Here is an 18,130-nt window from a genome sequence, read left to right as displayed (position 1 = left end):
GCTTTTGTGGCTATGTGTCATAGATGATATGGACTCATTTGGTTCTTTACAGTTAATAAAACGCACAATTTCAACTTGGGGAGCTTTTTTTTATTGCATACAAAACCACAAATAAGTACTCTTTAAAATAAACTGCTATATTTTAAGCCAAAATAACTGTTGTGTTTGATAGAACAATATGTCTATATGCTGCCATAGCAGATTCATGGCGCATTAAGTACCCGAACTATTTTGAATTTGTCCATTTTACCCTGGAAACCCCCGTTTACAGACGTCGCGCAACCTAGCCATGAAAAGTAATCGTATTTATTATTCGAAATGTGTGTAATTTTTAGGGGTGCACGATATCCATTTTTTGAAACCGATATCGATAACTTACTGCTCCTCAAGACCGATACCGATACGATAACCGTTAAAATATATATATATTAGGGCTGTCAAAATTATCGCGTTAACGGGCGGTAATTAATTTTTTAAATTAATCACGTTAAAATATTTGACTCAACGCACAAATGCCCCGCTCAAACAGATTAAAATGACAGCACAGTGAAATGTGTACTTGTTGTGTTTTTCGGAGTTTTGTCGCCCTCTTCTGGCGCTTGGGTGCGACTGATTTTATAGGCTTCAGCACCCATGAGCATTGTGTAAGTAATTATTGACATCAATAATGGCAGGCTACTAGTTTATTTTTTGATTGAAAATTTTACAAATTTTATTAAAACGAAAACGTTAAGAGGGGTTTTAATATAAAATTTCTATAACTTGTACTAACATTTATCTTTTAAGAACTACAAGTCTTTCTATCCATGGATCGCTTTAACAGAATGTTAATAATGGTAATGCCATCTTGTTGTGATTTATTGTTATAATAAACAAATACAGTACTTATGTACCGTATGTTGAATGTATATATCCATCTTGTGTCTTATCTTTCCATTCCAACAATAATTTACAGAAAAATATGGCATATTTTATAGATGGTTTGAATTGCAATTAATTGCGATTATTTACGTTTAATTAATTTTTAAGCTGTAAATAACTCGATTAAAAATTGTAATCATTTGACGCCCCTAATATATATATATATATATATATATATATATATATAATTTTTCAATGTATATTCACCTGAGTTTTTGAACACCTGTAGGTAAAAAATACTAGTGGTTGATTCAGCATAGATTTGCCTTTGACCGAACCAGAATTTTCATGATGAAATGGACATTATTATAATGTATAAAACAAAGACAAGAACAGTTTTAACTTCAAATAAAGTGCCCATATTAATTGTTCCAAATAAATATAATTTGAGTCAATCTCAATCAATCAGTCAATATCATTGACGATGTGTTCCCCTGAACAATAGGCACTGATCTAAAGCAAAAATAAACCCAATAGGAATTGCGCTTTGTGAGCAGATAAAACATCTGGTGCAACAGGAGAGGAGATTTTTGTCGTCTTGGTCCATGAAACTACTTTCTTAACCTGGCAATTATAGAGCAGCAAGCCTATAAATAACCAAAAGGCCTCTCAAGAACTTGTAAACATAACACTGTAAAATGCAAACATTTGCTAATTGCCATAGTAAGGTTTATAACTCAGTGAAGGAAAAATACGGCCTCTAGAGCAGTAAGAAAACTTTGCATACTGGCAAAACAGGAGTGGAAACAAATGCACACATCCCAATCCGACACTGAGCCAAAAATATGATTAATAGGCCCGATAACATATTGTTATTGGATTTATTGGGATGACGTCATAATTACTATTATCGGACCGATAATTATCGTGCACCTCTAGTAATTTTCAGCTTAGAATCATTAATTAATGTCTAATACTTAGTTAAAAAAAAAAACACTTAAAAAAATTATTCACTCGCATATTTTAAAGTTTTAAATAAGTTACGTCACCATGAAAAAATTGGCGTCTGTGAAAAAAAAGTCACGGATATTGACCTCATAACTATCACTTGTATTTTTTGTTACTGTCGAATTTTCTCCGATTTGTTAGATCAGTGCTTCTCAATTATTTTCTGTTACGCCCCCCCCAGGAAGACGTAAACGTTCCGCGCCCCCACCCCCAACTCTCTACCACCACTGTAAATATACTGTAGTAACCACATCCATTCTGTAAAAATACAGTGCCCTCCATAATTATTGGCACCCCTGAAAAAGATGTCTTTTTTAGCTTCTAATATATATTTTTTTAATTCAAATAATATGGAACCTTAATGGGGGGAAAAAAGAGAAAAATCCAACCTTCAATACAAGTGCATTCATTCAGTGGGGAAAAATCCCACATAAAGAAAAAAATATTTGAAATTAAATAATGTGTGTCACAATTATTAGCACCCCTGGTGTTAATACTTTGTACAACCCCCTTTTGCCAACAAAACAAGGTCTGGGGACTGAGATGGCCATGGGAGGAGCTTGATTTTGTGTCCGGTGAACCATTTCTGTTAAGATTTGGCCATATGTTTAGGTCATTGTCTTAAGTCATTGCCAGTGACGCCTTTGGAAGCGAAACAGCCCCACAGCATCACTGAAGCACCCCCATACTTCACAGTGGGTATGAGGTGCTTTTCAGCATGCGCATCTTTCGTGGCACACCAGACCCACTCAGAGTGTTTGTTGCCAAAAAGCTCAATCTTGGTCTCATCTGACCAAAGCACAGGGTCCCAGTTGAAGCCTGGGACCGTGTGTATTTTTGTGAGAGACCCAGATTGAGCTTTTTGGCAACAAATTACACACGTTATTCATTTTTGATGTCAAATAATTTTTTCTTGTGGGATGTTTTCCCCACTGAATGAATGCACCTGTATTGAAGGTTGGATTTATCTCTTTTTTTATTTTCCATTTAGGTCCCATATTATTTGAATTTAAAAATATATATATTAGAAGCTAAAAATCACATCTTTTTCAGGGGTGCCAATAATTATGGAGGGCACTGTATATATATATTGGGGCTGTCAAAATTACCGCGTTAACGGACGGTAATTAATTGTTTTAATTAATCACATTAAAATATTTGACGCAATTAACGCACATGCCCTGCTCAGACAGATTTAAATGACAGTAGAGTGAAATGCCCACATGTTAATTGTGTTCTGTGGAGTTGGGTGCGACTGATTTTATAGGCTTCAGCACCCATGAGCATTGTGTAAGTAATTATTGACATCAACAATGGCGGGCTACTAGTTTATTTTTTGATTGAAAATTTTACAAATTTTATTAAAAGGAAAACATTAACAGGGGTTTTATTATACAATTTCTATAACTTGTACTAACATTTATCTTTTAAGAACTACAAGTCTTTCTATTCATGGATCGCTTTAACAGAATGTTAATAATGTTAATGCCGTCTTGTTGATTTATTGTTATAATAAACAAATACAGTCTTTATGTACCGCATGTTGAATATATCTATCTATCTATCTTGTCTTATCTTTCCATTCCAACAATAATTTACAGAAAAATATGGCCTATTTTAAAGATGGTTTGAATTGCGATTAATTGAGATTAATTATGATTAATTAATTTTTAAGCTGTAATTAACTCGATTAAAATTTTTTATCGTTTGACAGCTCTAATATATATATATGTTGTAGATTATATGTATGTGTACACAGTATATATATAAATATGTAGTATATATGTATATACACTATATGTGGGCTATGTATGTTTAGAACTTGTTTACAGTATTTATTTATTTGTGCTTTTGTAGCCAAATTAAAAAAAAAAAAAAAAAAAAAAAAAAAAAAAAACAGTTGAAATTATGAGTTTTACTAACCATAAAGAAAAAAATGAGTTTATATTATCTATGACGGCTGCACACAACAGCCGCATTGTTATACATATATAAATATATTTTTTTGTGTAAATAACTTGTATTCTGGTAGGAACTTCCACGCGCAGAACCTTTGGTTATATTTGGGGAAAGTAATTTGTGACGGACCACTACTCTTCGTATTTCCGCTAATAACAATACGAGCTGTTTTATGATGGGATTTTTTAATGTGTTAGCATTAGCAATCATGCCTCGGTCCTGTTTGGAAGCTAGCATAATGGAGTGTCATGAAATGAGTAGATTTTGACAGCTGATGAGTACTCACTAAGCTCTTTTCATAAATGTGAAAAAGAAAAAGTGACAAAGTAAGATTTGAACGGCCACGGATTTTTAACACGATCGCCAATTATGTTGTTACATTAGCATGTAGCCTGCTGTTGGAATAGTGGATCAATTTCCCACTTGGTTTACAGTTATAATACGTGAAAAATCTAGTTTAACTGTAACGTCATGTTTCAATCGGACGTCTTTTGAGAAGGGTTCTTTCTCACGTGAGTAAAATCAAAATAGTTTAAATCTAGACATGCTACATTATATTTTGCATTCATGCATTCGTGTTGTTGTTGCAGTTCAGTATTCATTGCACACTTTCAAGATGAAGATGTTCTCAGTGGCTCACAAGACAGTCTTCGTGGTGGACCATTGTCCCTACATGGCTGAGTCCAGTCGTCAGCAGGTGGAATGTGATGTGCTGACCAAAAGCCGAGGTCAGGGAGTCATCCCTTTGGCCCCCGTGTCCAAATCCTTGTGGACGTGCGCTGTAGAATGCTCCATGGAATACTGCCGCATCCTCTATGACATTTACCCATTGGATAAATTGGTTAGTGAGCTTTTGTGCTTCGTCACCACAAAAAAAAAGGACAGACTCTTTCATTTAAAATCTATATTTCTTTACAGATTAATTACATTGTGAGTGACTCGGAGTTCCACTTCCTGAATAGCTGGAAACGTGATTGCCAGAGCACTCATGATGTGAGTTACGTCGCTTTACAAAATGCAGATTATGTAGTTACATTTCCATTGTTTACTTGTTTGACAGCTCATGTCAGCTCTGGCCACGGTGGGGCCACCCAACCCGCGCGAGGACCCCGAGTGCTGCAGCATTCTTCATGGGCTGGTAGCAGCCGTGGAGTCGCTGTGCAAGATCACCGAGCTCCAGCACGAGAAGCGCATAGCTCTGATGGACACGGCTGACCGAGTGGCCAACCGTGGTCGTATTATCTGCTTAACAAATGCTAAAAGGTAGACGATGTCGTTATCATCTATCAAAAAAATGAAAAGTACTAACAGATTATTACATTTCCCAGTGACACTCACGTGCGCATGTTGGAGGACTGCATTCAGGAGACCATTTTGGAGCAAAACAAGCTGGCAGCAGGATCAGACAGGTTATTTTATATCATTTGTTTATATCACAAAAACCTGTCATATATCAACATCATATCTGCTGTACAGTGTATCACAAAAGTGAGTACACCCTCACATTTCTGCAGATATTTAAGTATATCTTTTCATGGGACAACACTGATAAAATGACACTTTGACACAATGAAAAGTAGACTGTGTGCAGCTTATATAATAAAGTTCATTTATTTTCCCCTCAAAATAACTCAAAATATAGCCATTATTATCTAAACCCCTGGCAACAAAACTGAGTACAACCCTTAGTGAAAGTTTACCTTTACCCACAGCCTCTGCAGTAAAGTAGTGGTCATCTTGGAGGTGTGTTTGGAGTCATTGTCATGCTGGAACACTGCCCTGCGACCCAGTTTTTGGAGGGAGGGGATCATGCTCTGCTGCAGTATTTCACAGTTCATGTTGGAGTTCATGTTTCCCTCAATGGAATGTAACTCTCCAACACCTGCAGCAGACCATGACATTCCCACCACCTTGCTTGACTGTAGGCATGACACTTATCTTTGTACTCCTCACCTGTTCGCCGCCACACATGCTCGAGACCATCAGAACCAAACAAATGAATCTTCGTCTCATCAGACCATAGGACATGGTTCCAGTAATCCATGTCTTGAAGGAAAAGAGTCGATTTATCCTTGTTAAATGTTGTTGTATTCTTATAACGAACAGGAGAGGATGACACAGAATTCGGGAATGAAAAAGAACAAAGAATTTACACTTAAAGACAGACAAACAGAAAAGACAAGACCTACTGGTACCAGGAGACAAAAAGAAAAAGTCTCCCCAGCCTCCCTGTGCATAGCCTTTTTCCCCCTTCTCGGGTAACTTGCTTGGAATGTACAACCCTCCCGCCCTGATCAAATTACATACACTGGTAAGAAGACAAAAGGGGCCTGTGTGAATATGTTAGAAAAGTGGGATATTTCACGTGTGATTATTGTGAATAAATGGAAATATATTTCTACAGTCTTCAGCAAACTGTTTGCGGACTTTCTTGTGCACCTTCTTCAGAAGAGGCTTCCTCCTGGGGTGACAGCCATGCACACCAATTTGATGTAGAGTGCGGCATATGGTCTGAGCGCTAACAGGCTGACCCACCTCTTCAATCTCTGCAGCAATGCTGACAACACTCCTGCGACGATCTTTCAAAGAAAGCATTTGGATGTGAAGCTTAGCACGTGCGCTCAGCTTCTTTAGATGACCAACCCGAGGCCTGTTCTGAGTGGACCCTGCTCTTTTAAAACACTGGATGATCTTAGCCACTGTGCTGCAGCTCAGTTTCAGCGTGTTGGCAATCTTCTTGTAGCCTTGGCCATCTTCATGTAGTGCAGAGCTTCTCAATTATTTTCTGTTACGCCCCCCCCAAAGAAGACGTAAATGTTTCGCGCCCCCCCAACTCTCTGCCCCCACTGTAAATAGTATCATTTGCCTATAATATTACTATTATGAATACGCCTCAGTCTAACATTGTGTCCTTTTTTTCTATTAAAAAAAAAAGTAGCATAGATCAACTTATCACAAAGTATAACTTTAGTAATTGTTTTGTTTGTAACAGAAAAGACTTAACGCGCATCAATTTGCCTGAATTTAAAAAAAAAAAAAGTCACATCCAAACTGTAAAAATACACTCAAGGTACATTTTTGACCATTTGATACTGAAAAATAAAATGTAATAAAATCAGTAAATAATAACAAATTCAAATTGATTGGAAACATTTACTCTTGAGGACAACATGCCAAAAAATTTGACCGAAAAAAACAAAACTGAATAGAAGGGGTGGAAAAAAGTGTCTTTGGACAGAAGGAAAGTTTTTATTTTCGCTGCACACAGTATCACATGATTCACTACAGTGCTCACTGGTTTACTGATATAACACTGACAAAGCGGGACGATTGTGACAAGTGGCAATATTCGGCACATTTTCGCTGAAAAACAATCAAGCGGCTTATCAATGAGATTGAGTTCTAATGTCTTTAAGTGGCGTCTTAATTGATTTGGCTTCAGACTGTCCGCTATAATCATTTTTAGACTCAGTAACAGTGGTCTTTCCTCATTTCCCACTATCTTAAAAGTCAAAGCCAAAAGGCAAATGGCCCGAAAAAAGCGCATTCTCGGCGGCCGAGGGAGAACCGTAGGTGAGGGCGGTGGTCGTGACGATCCCAAGCCGAAAACGGCACTTCTCTGGTGGATACGTGAGAACCGGAGAAAACAGTGGGTTGCTGCGTGAGTCCAGCTCTTCATGAGTCTCTTCCGTGTGCTCTTGCTTACTTCAAAAATACTGCGCGCACTTTGAAAATGAGAGCGCCACTTCCACCCACGGAGTGGATGTGCAAGTACACTTTATTCTAGTACGGACAAAAAAAAAAAAAAAAAAAAAAAAAAAAAAGCATGTTCCCCGAGGTCGCTCGCGCCACCCCTGGCATTGCTCTGCGCCCCACTATTTGAGAAGTACTGATGTATTGCAACAATACGTTTTTAACTCATTTGCTCCCCAAAAACGTATAATTACGTTCGATTTTTAATTGTTTTAGTGTCCCAAAAATGTATTTATATGTCTTTTAAGTTTGTTTTCATAAGAAACATCTCTCGGTTCTGATGCAACTTTGCTCCAAAGCACAATGCTGAAAATCCATTTTAAAGCAATAAAACTGGCCACTGGAGGGCAGTAGTGCATTTGGTAAGAACTCATATCGGACCATGAAAGGAAATGAATGAAGAGAAATAGTCAGGAAACGGAAGTTGGAAGAAGAAGTGTGAGAAAAATGTGGAGACCGATATAAAACACAAGGCACATGCTCCACACAAGTTCCCTAGGTTAATTCTGTTATGAGGAGGTGGTCACTACAAAAGAAAGATTAAAAAAATCTTGATGAGCCAGGCGGCAATGAGGGAAAAATTTACCCCGTCTGCCACAACAGCGTCATCTCTCAGTTCAGTATTTTAGTTATGTGTAAATAAATTGTTACTTTGCTATCAAAAGCTCTATTTGTCTTGTTGTCTATGTTATTTTGTAGAAGGAAAACATTATTCGGATGTTTGGGTTGTCACAAAAGCAAAAAATAGCTGTGTTAAAGTCAAAGTTATGTTTGAAATGTATGCTTTTACAAAAATCTAAACTTCTCTGTTTTTTCATCAGAAATTGGAAAATTGCTCAAACTAAGCTATTTTCTAAGCTGATTTCTAAAGAATAGAAAACGATATTAACTTTTTTTTTCCTGCTGAAACGAGACAGTCTAATCTTTCTTTTGGTGGGTTCCATGTTTATATAGCAATAGAACAGAAGTTTCTGTGGGCCTTGCAAAATCAGTCAAAATCCAGTAAAACGGCCGGGAGCGAAGGGGGTTGCTCCTGTGAAATTGGCTGGGAGTGAATGAGTTAACATCCCCAGAGAGTTCTTTGCCATGTGGTGCCATGTTGGAACTTTCAGTGAACAGTATGAGAGAGTGTGAGAGCTGCACTACAAATTTGAACACATGTGCTCCCTATGCACACCTGGACCTAGTAACGCTAAGGAGTCACATGACATTTTGGAGGGAAAATGACAAGCAGTACTCAATTTGGACATTTGGGATGTAGTTTCTAAGGGGTTTGCTCACTTTTGTTGCCAGGGGTTTAGATATTAATGGCTATATTTTGAGTTATTTTTAGGGGAAAATAAATTAACTGAATTATATAAGCTGCACACGGACTGCTTTTCATAAAGTGTCATTTAGTCAGTGTTGTCCCATGAAAAGATATAATTAAATATCTGCAGAAATGCGAGGGGTGTACTCACTTTTGTGATACACTGTAGATGTTTTCTTTTCGTACATGTTTAACAAATAGCACCACAATGGCTGTTTCAGGCTGATGGGCATCCAGCAATGTGAATTAGTCCTCATTCACATTTACCCTCAGGGCGACGACACGCTGGTGTCGGACAGGCCCAAGAAAGAAGTAAGTGTGCTTAGTATATTTGCTAGTATTGACGGCGATAAATCGAGATGTAGCAACATTTTTTTTGTGGCTGCTCAAAGGTGTCGTCTCTGCTGACCAGTGAGGTTCACAGCGTGCGGGCTGGAAGACACTTAGCCACCAAGCTCAACATTCTGGTGCAACAACACTTCGATTTGGCCTCGACCACCATCACTAACATTCCCATGAAGGTAAACGTGAACTCGAAGCATTCATTCAAACTCGCATAAACATCCGAGCCCGTCTTTGTTTTGTAAAAATGTCCATCAGCCGCATGCATCGCTTCACTCACGTCTGCTTTGAGTTCTCTCTCTTCCCTCCTCACCTCAGTCGGCTCACTTCACGCTCTTCTTTTTTCTTCTTTTTTGCGTTTTGGTCATCTCACCTGCATGTCGATGCGACTGAACCCTGCTGCTGGTTTCATGCTGTATTTTCTGTTTTGCTAGCCCACATTAAATGTTTGCGAACAGGTTAGTACTCGATTCTCACACACACACGCACGTGAGGAGGAAGGGTCCGAGTCATGTGTCGTGTCTCTTTCTGTTGTGTGTGTGTGTTGTAGACACTTTTCTTGCAAACATTCATTTGTATGACGTGCGACACGTTTAAGGACAGGCAACTCTGGTCTCACTGTACCGCGGTACAATTCACACAAGTTGTACGTAACATGAATACAATCACTGCGACCAGAGTTGTCTTTTCTTCACTCCTAAATCTGTTCAGTGTCTGTCTGTTCCTCCTTCACTCTTCACTTACAGTTCCTAATCTCCCACTGTGTTATCCTTTAACACAATAAATTTAAAACAGGTAGTCCCCGGATTACAAACGAGTTCCACGTAACCCCTTAAGTACCCCTAAATACCCTCCAAATCTCAAAATAACTATTCAAAAACGTGTATTATACTTCATTGTATTGTCCTTGCCAAGATGTTGGAGCTAAGTCTTAGCTAGACGGCGAGCTAAACCTCGTGTGGTTTACTGACTTTATTCATGACATCAACACTTGCAGAATGAAACTGAAATAAACTGAAAATAAATCAGTCAATCTTCAATAACAGCAAATCAAATGATGCAGCAATAAACCACACAAGCGATTAGCATGTACAGTGGTATGAAAAAGTATCTGAACATTTTGGAATTTCTGTCATTTCTGAGTAAAATCACCATCAAATGTGGTCTGATCTGTGTCAAAATCACACAGATGAAAAAACAGTGTCTGCGTCGACTAAAACCACCCAAACATTTATAGTTAGAGATGTCCGATCACGTCATTTTCAAAGTATCTGAATCGGCAAAAATAATTGGACATGCCTTTTTTTAATATATATATATTTATTAATTGAATCGTTTTCTAATTGTATTTAACGTTACAGACATAATGTGTTACACTCATCCAGAGTAGTTTTGGCTTATAGTAGGGCTATCAAATTTATTGCGTTAACGGCAGTAATTAATTTTTTTAATTCATCACGTTAAATAATTAACGCACGCGCTGCACAACCCACTCACGCATTGTCGCGTACAATCTATTAAGATGCCGTTTTACCTATAGATAGCGCGAAAAGGCAGCGTATAATGAGTACAGAGAGTTTTGACAGCCTTTGGAGCTTTTTTTTAATTGGCTAAAGCCTTACAATCCCTCTCCCTACGATTAGAAATATCATGGGAAGCAATGTGAAGAAGCAAGGTAGCAATTTATCTTTTCTTAACACCCTATGTTAATTCCCAACGCAGAGAAGATATATCAATTGGTAGCACTACGCACAGTCATGGTTCCACTTCCCATCATGCATTTGGGCATGGCTACAGTATAATTTACTGAAAGCTCAACAAATACACTAGATGGCAATATTTAGTCACAATATACAAAGTCACAAGTCTTTCTATCTGTGGATCCCTCTCACAGAAAGAATGTTAATAATGTAAATGCCATCTTGAGGATTTATTGTCATAATAAACAAATACAGTACTTATGTACTGTATGTTGAATGTGTATATTCGTCCGAGTTTTATTCATTTTTCTTTAATGCATTGCCAAAATGTATATGATCGGAAAAAATTATTGGGAATGATTGGAATTGACATTATTAACATTCTTTCTGTGAGAGGGGTCCACGGATAGAAAGACTTGTAATTCTTAAAGGACAAATGTGACTTTGTATATTGTGACTAAATATTGCCCTCTAGTGTATTTGTTGAACTTTCAGTAAATGATAATGTAGCCATTTAACTGTTCTGCCCAAATGCATGATGGGAAGTGCAACCATGACTGTGCGTAGTGGCACCAATTGATATATCTTCTCTGCGTTGGCAAGTAACATAGGGTGTTAAGGAAAACCAACCACTACCGCTCTTCCCCACATTGCACCCAACGATATTTCTAATTGTTGAGAGAGGGGTTTTAAGGCTTTAGCCAATTAAAAAGAGGCTCAAAAGACTGCCAAAATTCTCTCTACCCATTTTACGCTGCCTGTTAGCTGTATATATTTCGGTAAAATACGCGCCATTATAGATTGAACGCGACCAAACGTGAGTGGGTCGTGCAGCGCATGCGTTAATTGCATTAAATATTTTCATTTAAAAAATTAATTTCCGCCGTTTACGCGATAAATTTGATAGCCCTACTTTAAGCCAAAACGAAAGACTCTGGATGAATGTAAGACATTTTGTCTGTCACGTTAAATACAATTAGAAAACGATTTAAGTAAAACATATATATACAGTACTGTGCAAAAGTTTTAGGCAGGTGTGAAAAAATGATGTAAACGAAGAATGCTTTCAAAAATATAAACAATGATTGTTTATTTTTATCAATTTACAAAATTCTTCTGTTCTGTTCATTCACTGCATTTTGTCAATTGATGAAAATAAACTATTAACACTTCCATTTTTGAAAACATTCTTAGTTTACAGCATTTTTTCACACCTGCCTAAAACTTTTGCACAGTACTGTATATTAAAAAAAAGGCATGTCCGATATTTTTTTGCCGATTCCAATACTTTGAAAATGACGTGATCGGACCCGATCGATCGGGACATCTTTAGTTTTGGTGGTTTTCAGTTAAAGCAGACACTGTTTTTTCATCTGTGTGATTTTGACAAAGATCAGTTGACATTTGATGGCGATTTTATGCAGAAATGTAAGAAATTCCAAAAGTTTCGGATAGTTTTTCATACCACTCTACATGCGCTGTTATTGTGTGCCATTAGTACTACCTGCTCGACGCTTCCGGCGCCAAAATAAAAGCATGCATCACCAACCAAAAGTCAACATTATTTAAAAAAAAAAAAAAAAAAAAGATTAGAAGTCGTAAAGTCGAAATCACGCAAGTTGGGTACGTCGTAACCCGGGGACTACCCGTACTTAGCCTCCCAACCCTTTTCCTTCCAGAGTAAAAACAACAAAAAAACACCTTCCATGACCAGAACATGAAATCAGCAGTGTGTGAGAATTTCTTTCCTGTTATTTAAGTGGATGTATTTGTTTGTGTCTCCGCTCCGGACAGGAAGAGCAGCACGCCAACACGTCAGCCAATTACGATGTGGAACTCCTTCATCACAAGGACGCCCATATTGAATTTTTTAAAAGCGGTGGGTGACGCGAAACGTTTTAGAACTCTAGAATGCCCATTTTTAAAATTGCGTCATTTGGCTACACAGGAGACTTGCATATGGCCGGCACTAGCACGCGGGAAAATGGACTAAAAGAAACAGTGACGCTCAAGTGGTGCACGCCGAGAACTATCTCCATAGGTGCGTTCAAAGCCAAACGTAGGGATGATGACGTCATATAGAAAATTCATCATGTTTTTATACCCACCTTTTAGAACTGCACTACTGCACAGGAGCTTATCGCATCTCCCCCACCGACGTCAACAGTCGTCCTTCATCGTGTTTGACCAACTTTCTCCTCAATGGTAAGTTTTCACATTGGCTGCGTTGATAGACGCTCACTGTCAATGATTCAACTTCTGTCCAGGTCGATCAGTGCTCCTGGAGCAACCGAGGAAGTCCGGGTCGAAGATCATCAGCCACATGCTAAGCAGCCACGGCGGTGAGATCTTCCTGCATGTTCTCAACAGCAACCGCTCCACACTTGAGGACCCGCCGTCTATCAGCGAGGGCTGCGGCGGCCGAGTCACAGATTACCGCATCACTGTACGTTCATTCCGAAAATCCAAACCAATATTCTTGTTTTTTTTTTTTTTTTTTTGCCGATTCGATTTGTCCTTTTCAGGATTTCGGCGAGTTTATGAAAGAAAACCGCCTGACTCCTATTTCTGAGGCCTCCCATCATCCATCCGCCAGACTGCCGGCGGAGCGTGCCAAAGCGCAACTTGAACGTCACACGCGTTACTGGCCCATGATCATTTCCCAGACCACTATTTTCAACATGCAGGCAGTGAGCGTCTCTTTCCTCAATATTCCCAATCAATCCTTCAGCATGTAACTAGAAACTGCAATTTCTGGTTAAATTACTCTGGGTCTTTGCCGTGTGGCTATACAGATCTTAGCCCCGCCCAGGTTGGTTTGGGGACATTTCGGGGACATTATCAGGTCATTTCCTGTTGATTTGGGGACATTTTGGGGGACACGTCTTGGTCATATCAGGTCATTTGGGGACATTCAGGCGGGCGTGTCCTAGTCATATCAGGTCATTTGGGGACATTTGGGGGGCGTGGCCTGGTCATATCAGGTCATTTGGGAACATTTGAGGGGCGTGGCCTGGTCATATCAGGTCATGGGGGGCGTGGCCTGGTCATACGAGGTCATTCAGGGAAAATTGGGGGCGTGGCCTGGTCATATCAGATCATTTGGGGACTTTTGGTGGGCGTGGCCTGGTCATACCAGGTTTGGGGACATTTGTGGGGCGTGGCCTAATCCTATCAGTACATTAAGGGGCGTCGCCTGGCCAAATCGGGTCATTTGAGGGCGTGGTCTGGTCATACCAGGTCATTTGGGGACATTCGGGGGGCGTGTCTAGGTCATATATGGTAATTTGGGGACATTTGGGGGGCGTGGTCTGGTCATATCAGGTCATTTGGGAACATTTGGGGGGCGTGGCCTGGTCATATCAGGTTTGGGGACATTTGTGGGGCGTGGCCTAATCATATAAGTACTTTTAGGGGCATCGCCTGGCCAAATCATGTCATTTGGGGGCGTGGCCTGGTCACACCAGGTCATTTGGGGAAATTTGGAGGGCGTGGCCTGGTCATATAATGTCATTTGGGTGGCGTGGCCTTGTCATATCAGGTCATTTGGGGACATTTGGGCGGCGTGGCTTAGTCATATCAGGTCATTTGGGGGCGTGGCCTGGCCATATTAGGTCAATTTGGGGCGCGGCCTGGTCATATCAGGTCATTTGGGGAATTTTGGGGGACACGTCGTATTTATATCTGGTCATTTCCTTTTGATTTGGAGACATTGGCTTTTTTGCCGTTGTAAATGAATGGGAAAACATTTGGATGTCCATGGCCCTCAATGGGATCACCATATACGTCAGTCACAGACATTTTCGGGGACACGTCCTATTGATATAAGGTCATGTACCAGTGATTTGGGGACATTGTTTTTTTTTTTGCCATTGTAAATGAATGGGGAAAAAATTATACGTCCATGGCTGTCAATGGCATCGACTCACATATGTGTCAATGGAATCCAAGTACATTGGCATCAATAGAAATGACATACATGGCCGTCAATGACATCTGTCTAAATTGGCCTCAATGCAAAGTTGATGCCATTGGAGGTGAATGGGAAATTTGCACGTCCATGGCCCATTATAAATGAATGGGTAAGTTTTTGGCAGATTTCCGGGAACCATAAATTTTTTCCAAATTCAGTATACAACTTTTATGCTGCTCACTGTCCCGGAATTTTTGATGTCCAAATGATGTGATTTGGTCAAAAATTATATTTTAGATACAAAAAATTTACAGTTCCGCGGAAATTTGCCAAAAATTTTCCCATTCATTTTAAATGGGATGCAACATTCAAATATCCCTATTCACTTTTAATGAAATTTCCAATGAAATTTACATTGCATTGATGCCATTGACGGCCATGTATGTCGGCTCTATTGATGCCAATGTACTCGGATTCAATTGAGGCAAATGTAAGTCGATGCCATTGACGGTCATGGACGTCCTAATTTCTCATTCATTTACAATGGCATTACCTTTGCAATGAGGCCAATTTAGACAGATGCCATTGACGGCCATTTATGTCATTTCTATTGATGCCAGTGTACTTGGATTCCATTGACGCATATGGATGTCGATGCCGTTGACAGCTATGGACGTCCAAATTTTTTCCCATTTATTTTCAAAGACATAGAATCCCTATAATATCCCCAAAGGAAATGACCAGATATCAATAGGACGCGTGCCCCAAATGTCCCCGATTCCATTGACGCTGATGGAGGGCGCTGCCATTGACGGCCATGGACGTCCAAATTTCCCAATTCCATTGACTTTGTTTAATGCCATTGATGGGCACGTTTGTCCATTCTATTGATGCCAGTGTACTTGGATTTCATTGACGCCTACGTAAGTCGGTGCCATTGACGGCCATGGACGTCCAAATTTCCCAATTCCATTGACTTTGTTTAATGCCATTGATGGGCACGTTTGTCCATTCTATTGATGCCAGTGTACTTGGATTTCATTGACGCCTACGTAAGTCGATGCCATTGACGGCCATGGACGTCCAAATTTTTTCCCCTTCATTGTCAATGGCAAAAAAAAATAGTCCCCAAATCAACAGGAAATGACCAGATATCAATCAGACACGCCCCCCAAATGTCCCCAAACGACTTGATAATACCAGGCCATGCCCCTTGAATGTCCCCAAATGACTAGGCCACGCCCCCAAACAACTTGGTATGACCAGGCCACGCCCCCAAATGTTCCCAGATCAACAGGAAGTGACCTGATATTGTCCCCGAAATGTCCCCAAACCAACCTGGGCGAGGCTAAGATCTCTATCTCCACACAGCAAAGACCCAGAGTAATTTCTCCAGAAATTGCAGTTTCTAGTTTGTTTTGTTTTTCTCGAATGCTAAGGTTGTTCCTCTGGCTAACCTGATCGTGAAAGAGGCTCTCACTGAAGAAGACGTTCTCACCTGCCAGAAGACAGTCTACAACCTGGTGGATATGGAGAGAAAGAATGACCCGCTTCCTATCTCCACCGTGGGTTCCAGAGGGAAAGGACCAAAGAGGTCAGTTTGGGAAGAATTTAGCATTTTACATAACCAAGCAGGAAATATAGGTTGATATTCGTCCCCCCGCAACGCAGAGACGAACAGTACCGCATAATGTGGAACGAGCTGGAGACTTTAGTGAAAACCCACGCCGGAGCCACCGACAGGCACCAGAGGGTTCTCGACTGCATCATCGCCTGCCGCAGTAAACCTCCCGAGGAAGAAGAAAGAAAGAAACGAGGCAGGAAGAGGGAGGATAGGGAAGACCGGGCAGAGAAAAACGGGGGCAAGGATCTGGAGGATAAAAGCTGGAAGGACTCAGAAAGGTGAATTACGTTTACGCGCGTGTGAACACAAACCGGACAGTCCGAGTAACTTGACTCTGCTTTTTACTAGGATAAAAATCCTACCTGATAAAGAGGATTTGGAGTCTGAAGTCATCAAAGATTCGCCAGACTCTCCCGAACCCCTAAACAAGAAACCTCGCCTGAACACTGATGAAGTGGAGTCACCAGAGGGCGCCAAAGGTAGCAAAATCACCGTTTTTTTTTTTTTCAACACAATCTCATCAGATTGCTGGCCAGTTTTAAATTTCATGCCCTGTGTCTCCACAGGTCCTGTCTCGCTGCTCTCTCTGTGGACTAATCGGATCACCGCCAAGTCCAGAAAGCGTCGGGAGTTCATAGGGAGAGCGCGTTCGGTCAACAGCAAGTTTGAGCTGTACCAGCATCTCAAAGATGAAAACGGGTGAGATGAGAATCCACTTCAATTGAAATAATCGTCTTAAATACGCTTTAGATTAGGGCTGCAGCGATCAAACATTTAGGTAATCGATTAATCTATCAATTAGTTAGTTCGAGTTAGTTCAGATTACGAACATTTAATGTTGCAGAATACATTTTTGTATATGTAAAACAAATAAACAAGTGTTTATGCTTGCAATATTTATTTTGGCTTGCTAAGATTACACTTTCAAAAGAGAATGAAACGCAAATTTCACTTTCACACACAATTTCACCAAGCATTTTATCGCAGATTCAGTCTTCCCAGCCTGGTGCAGGTCTACAATTTTGTCTCTGGTGTCCTTCAACAGCTCTTTGGTCTTGGCCATAGTGGAGTTTGGAGTGTGACTGACTGAGGTTGTGGACAGGTGTCTTTTATACCAATAATGAGTTGAAATAGGCGCCATTAATACAGGTGGAGCCTCGTTAGACCTCGGTAGAAGAAGTTGACTAAATACTTATTTGCCCCACTGTATATATTTCAAACAACAGTAACGGCCGATACTGCACAGCCAGGTATTGGTATCGGGGCCTAAAAATGGTATCGGTGCAACACTAGTCTTAACAGGGAGCAACTGAATTCAGCAATGTTAGACGAGTTATGGCCTATTCACTGTTGCCACTAGAGGGCAGTGTATCCACCCAAATAAAAAAAAAACACAACACTTTCAAAACAAACCAGCATAATTTGAATCTTTTTTTCCTCATCAAATTACTCGTTAATCGATTAATCGTTGCAGCACTACTTCAAATGTTGAATTGACATTTCCTCTGCTTGCAGGATGGACATTCATGAAAACGGCAAGGCCTCCAGATGATGCTTTTCCAACAAGCAGCTGTGTTTCTAACTTTTTTAAAACCATTTTTGTAAATAAACCATCATGCGGATGTTGAAAGAATATATTGCAATAAAAGTGGACAATAGAC

General features: G+C 39.9%; 1 protein-coding gene across 2 annotated transcripts; it reads left to right on the top strand.

Annotated features, from left to right (window-relative positions):
- Window positions 1–3,954: 3,954 nt before the first annotated feature.
- On the top strand, window positions 3,955–18,130 carry ints13 (integrator complex subunit 13). Of its 2 annotated transcripts, none has more exons than XM_057853569.1 (17): window positions 3,955–4,340; window positions 4,424–4,669; window positions 4,747–4,821; window positions 4,889–5,091; window positions 5,157–5,237; window positions 9,112–9,202; window positions 9,283–9,411; window positions 12,727–12,811; window positions 12,881–12,973; window positions 13,048–13,137; window positions 13,200–13,378; window positions 13,458–13,622; window positions 16,285–16,439; window positions 16,517–16,747; window positions 16,818–16,948; window positions 17,036–17,168; window positions 17,985–18,130. In XM_057853569.1, the coding sequence occupies exons 2-17, from the start codon at window positions 4,445–4,447 to the stop codon at window positions 18,019–18,021; spliced, it is 2,103 nt and encodes a 700-aa protein (XP_057709552.1). In that variant the 5' UTR covers window positions 3,955–4,340; window positions 4,424–4,444; the 3' UTR covers window positions 18,022–18,130. The 2 variants fall into 2 exon arrangements, with proteins under 2 accessions (XP_057709552.1, XP_057709551.1); XM_057853568.1 differs by having other exon boundaries at window positions 4,419–4,669.

Source organism: Corythoichthys intestinalis, chromosome 13 (genome assembly GCF_030265065.1).
Source record: "Corythoichthys intestinalis isolate RoL2023-P3 chromosome 13, ASM3026506v1, whole genome shotgun sequence".
NCBI classification, from domain to species: domain Eukaryota; kingdom Metazoa; phylum Chordata; class Actinopteri; order Syngnathiformes; family Syngnathidae; genus Corythoichthys; species Corythoichthys intestinalis.
Note: the sequence above shows the minus strand (reverse complement) of the source record. Positions and strands in the feature narration are given on the sequence as shown.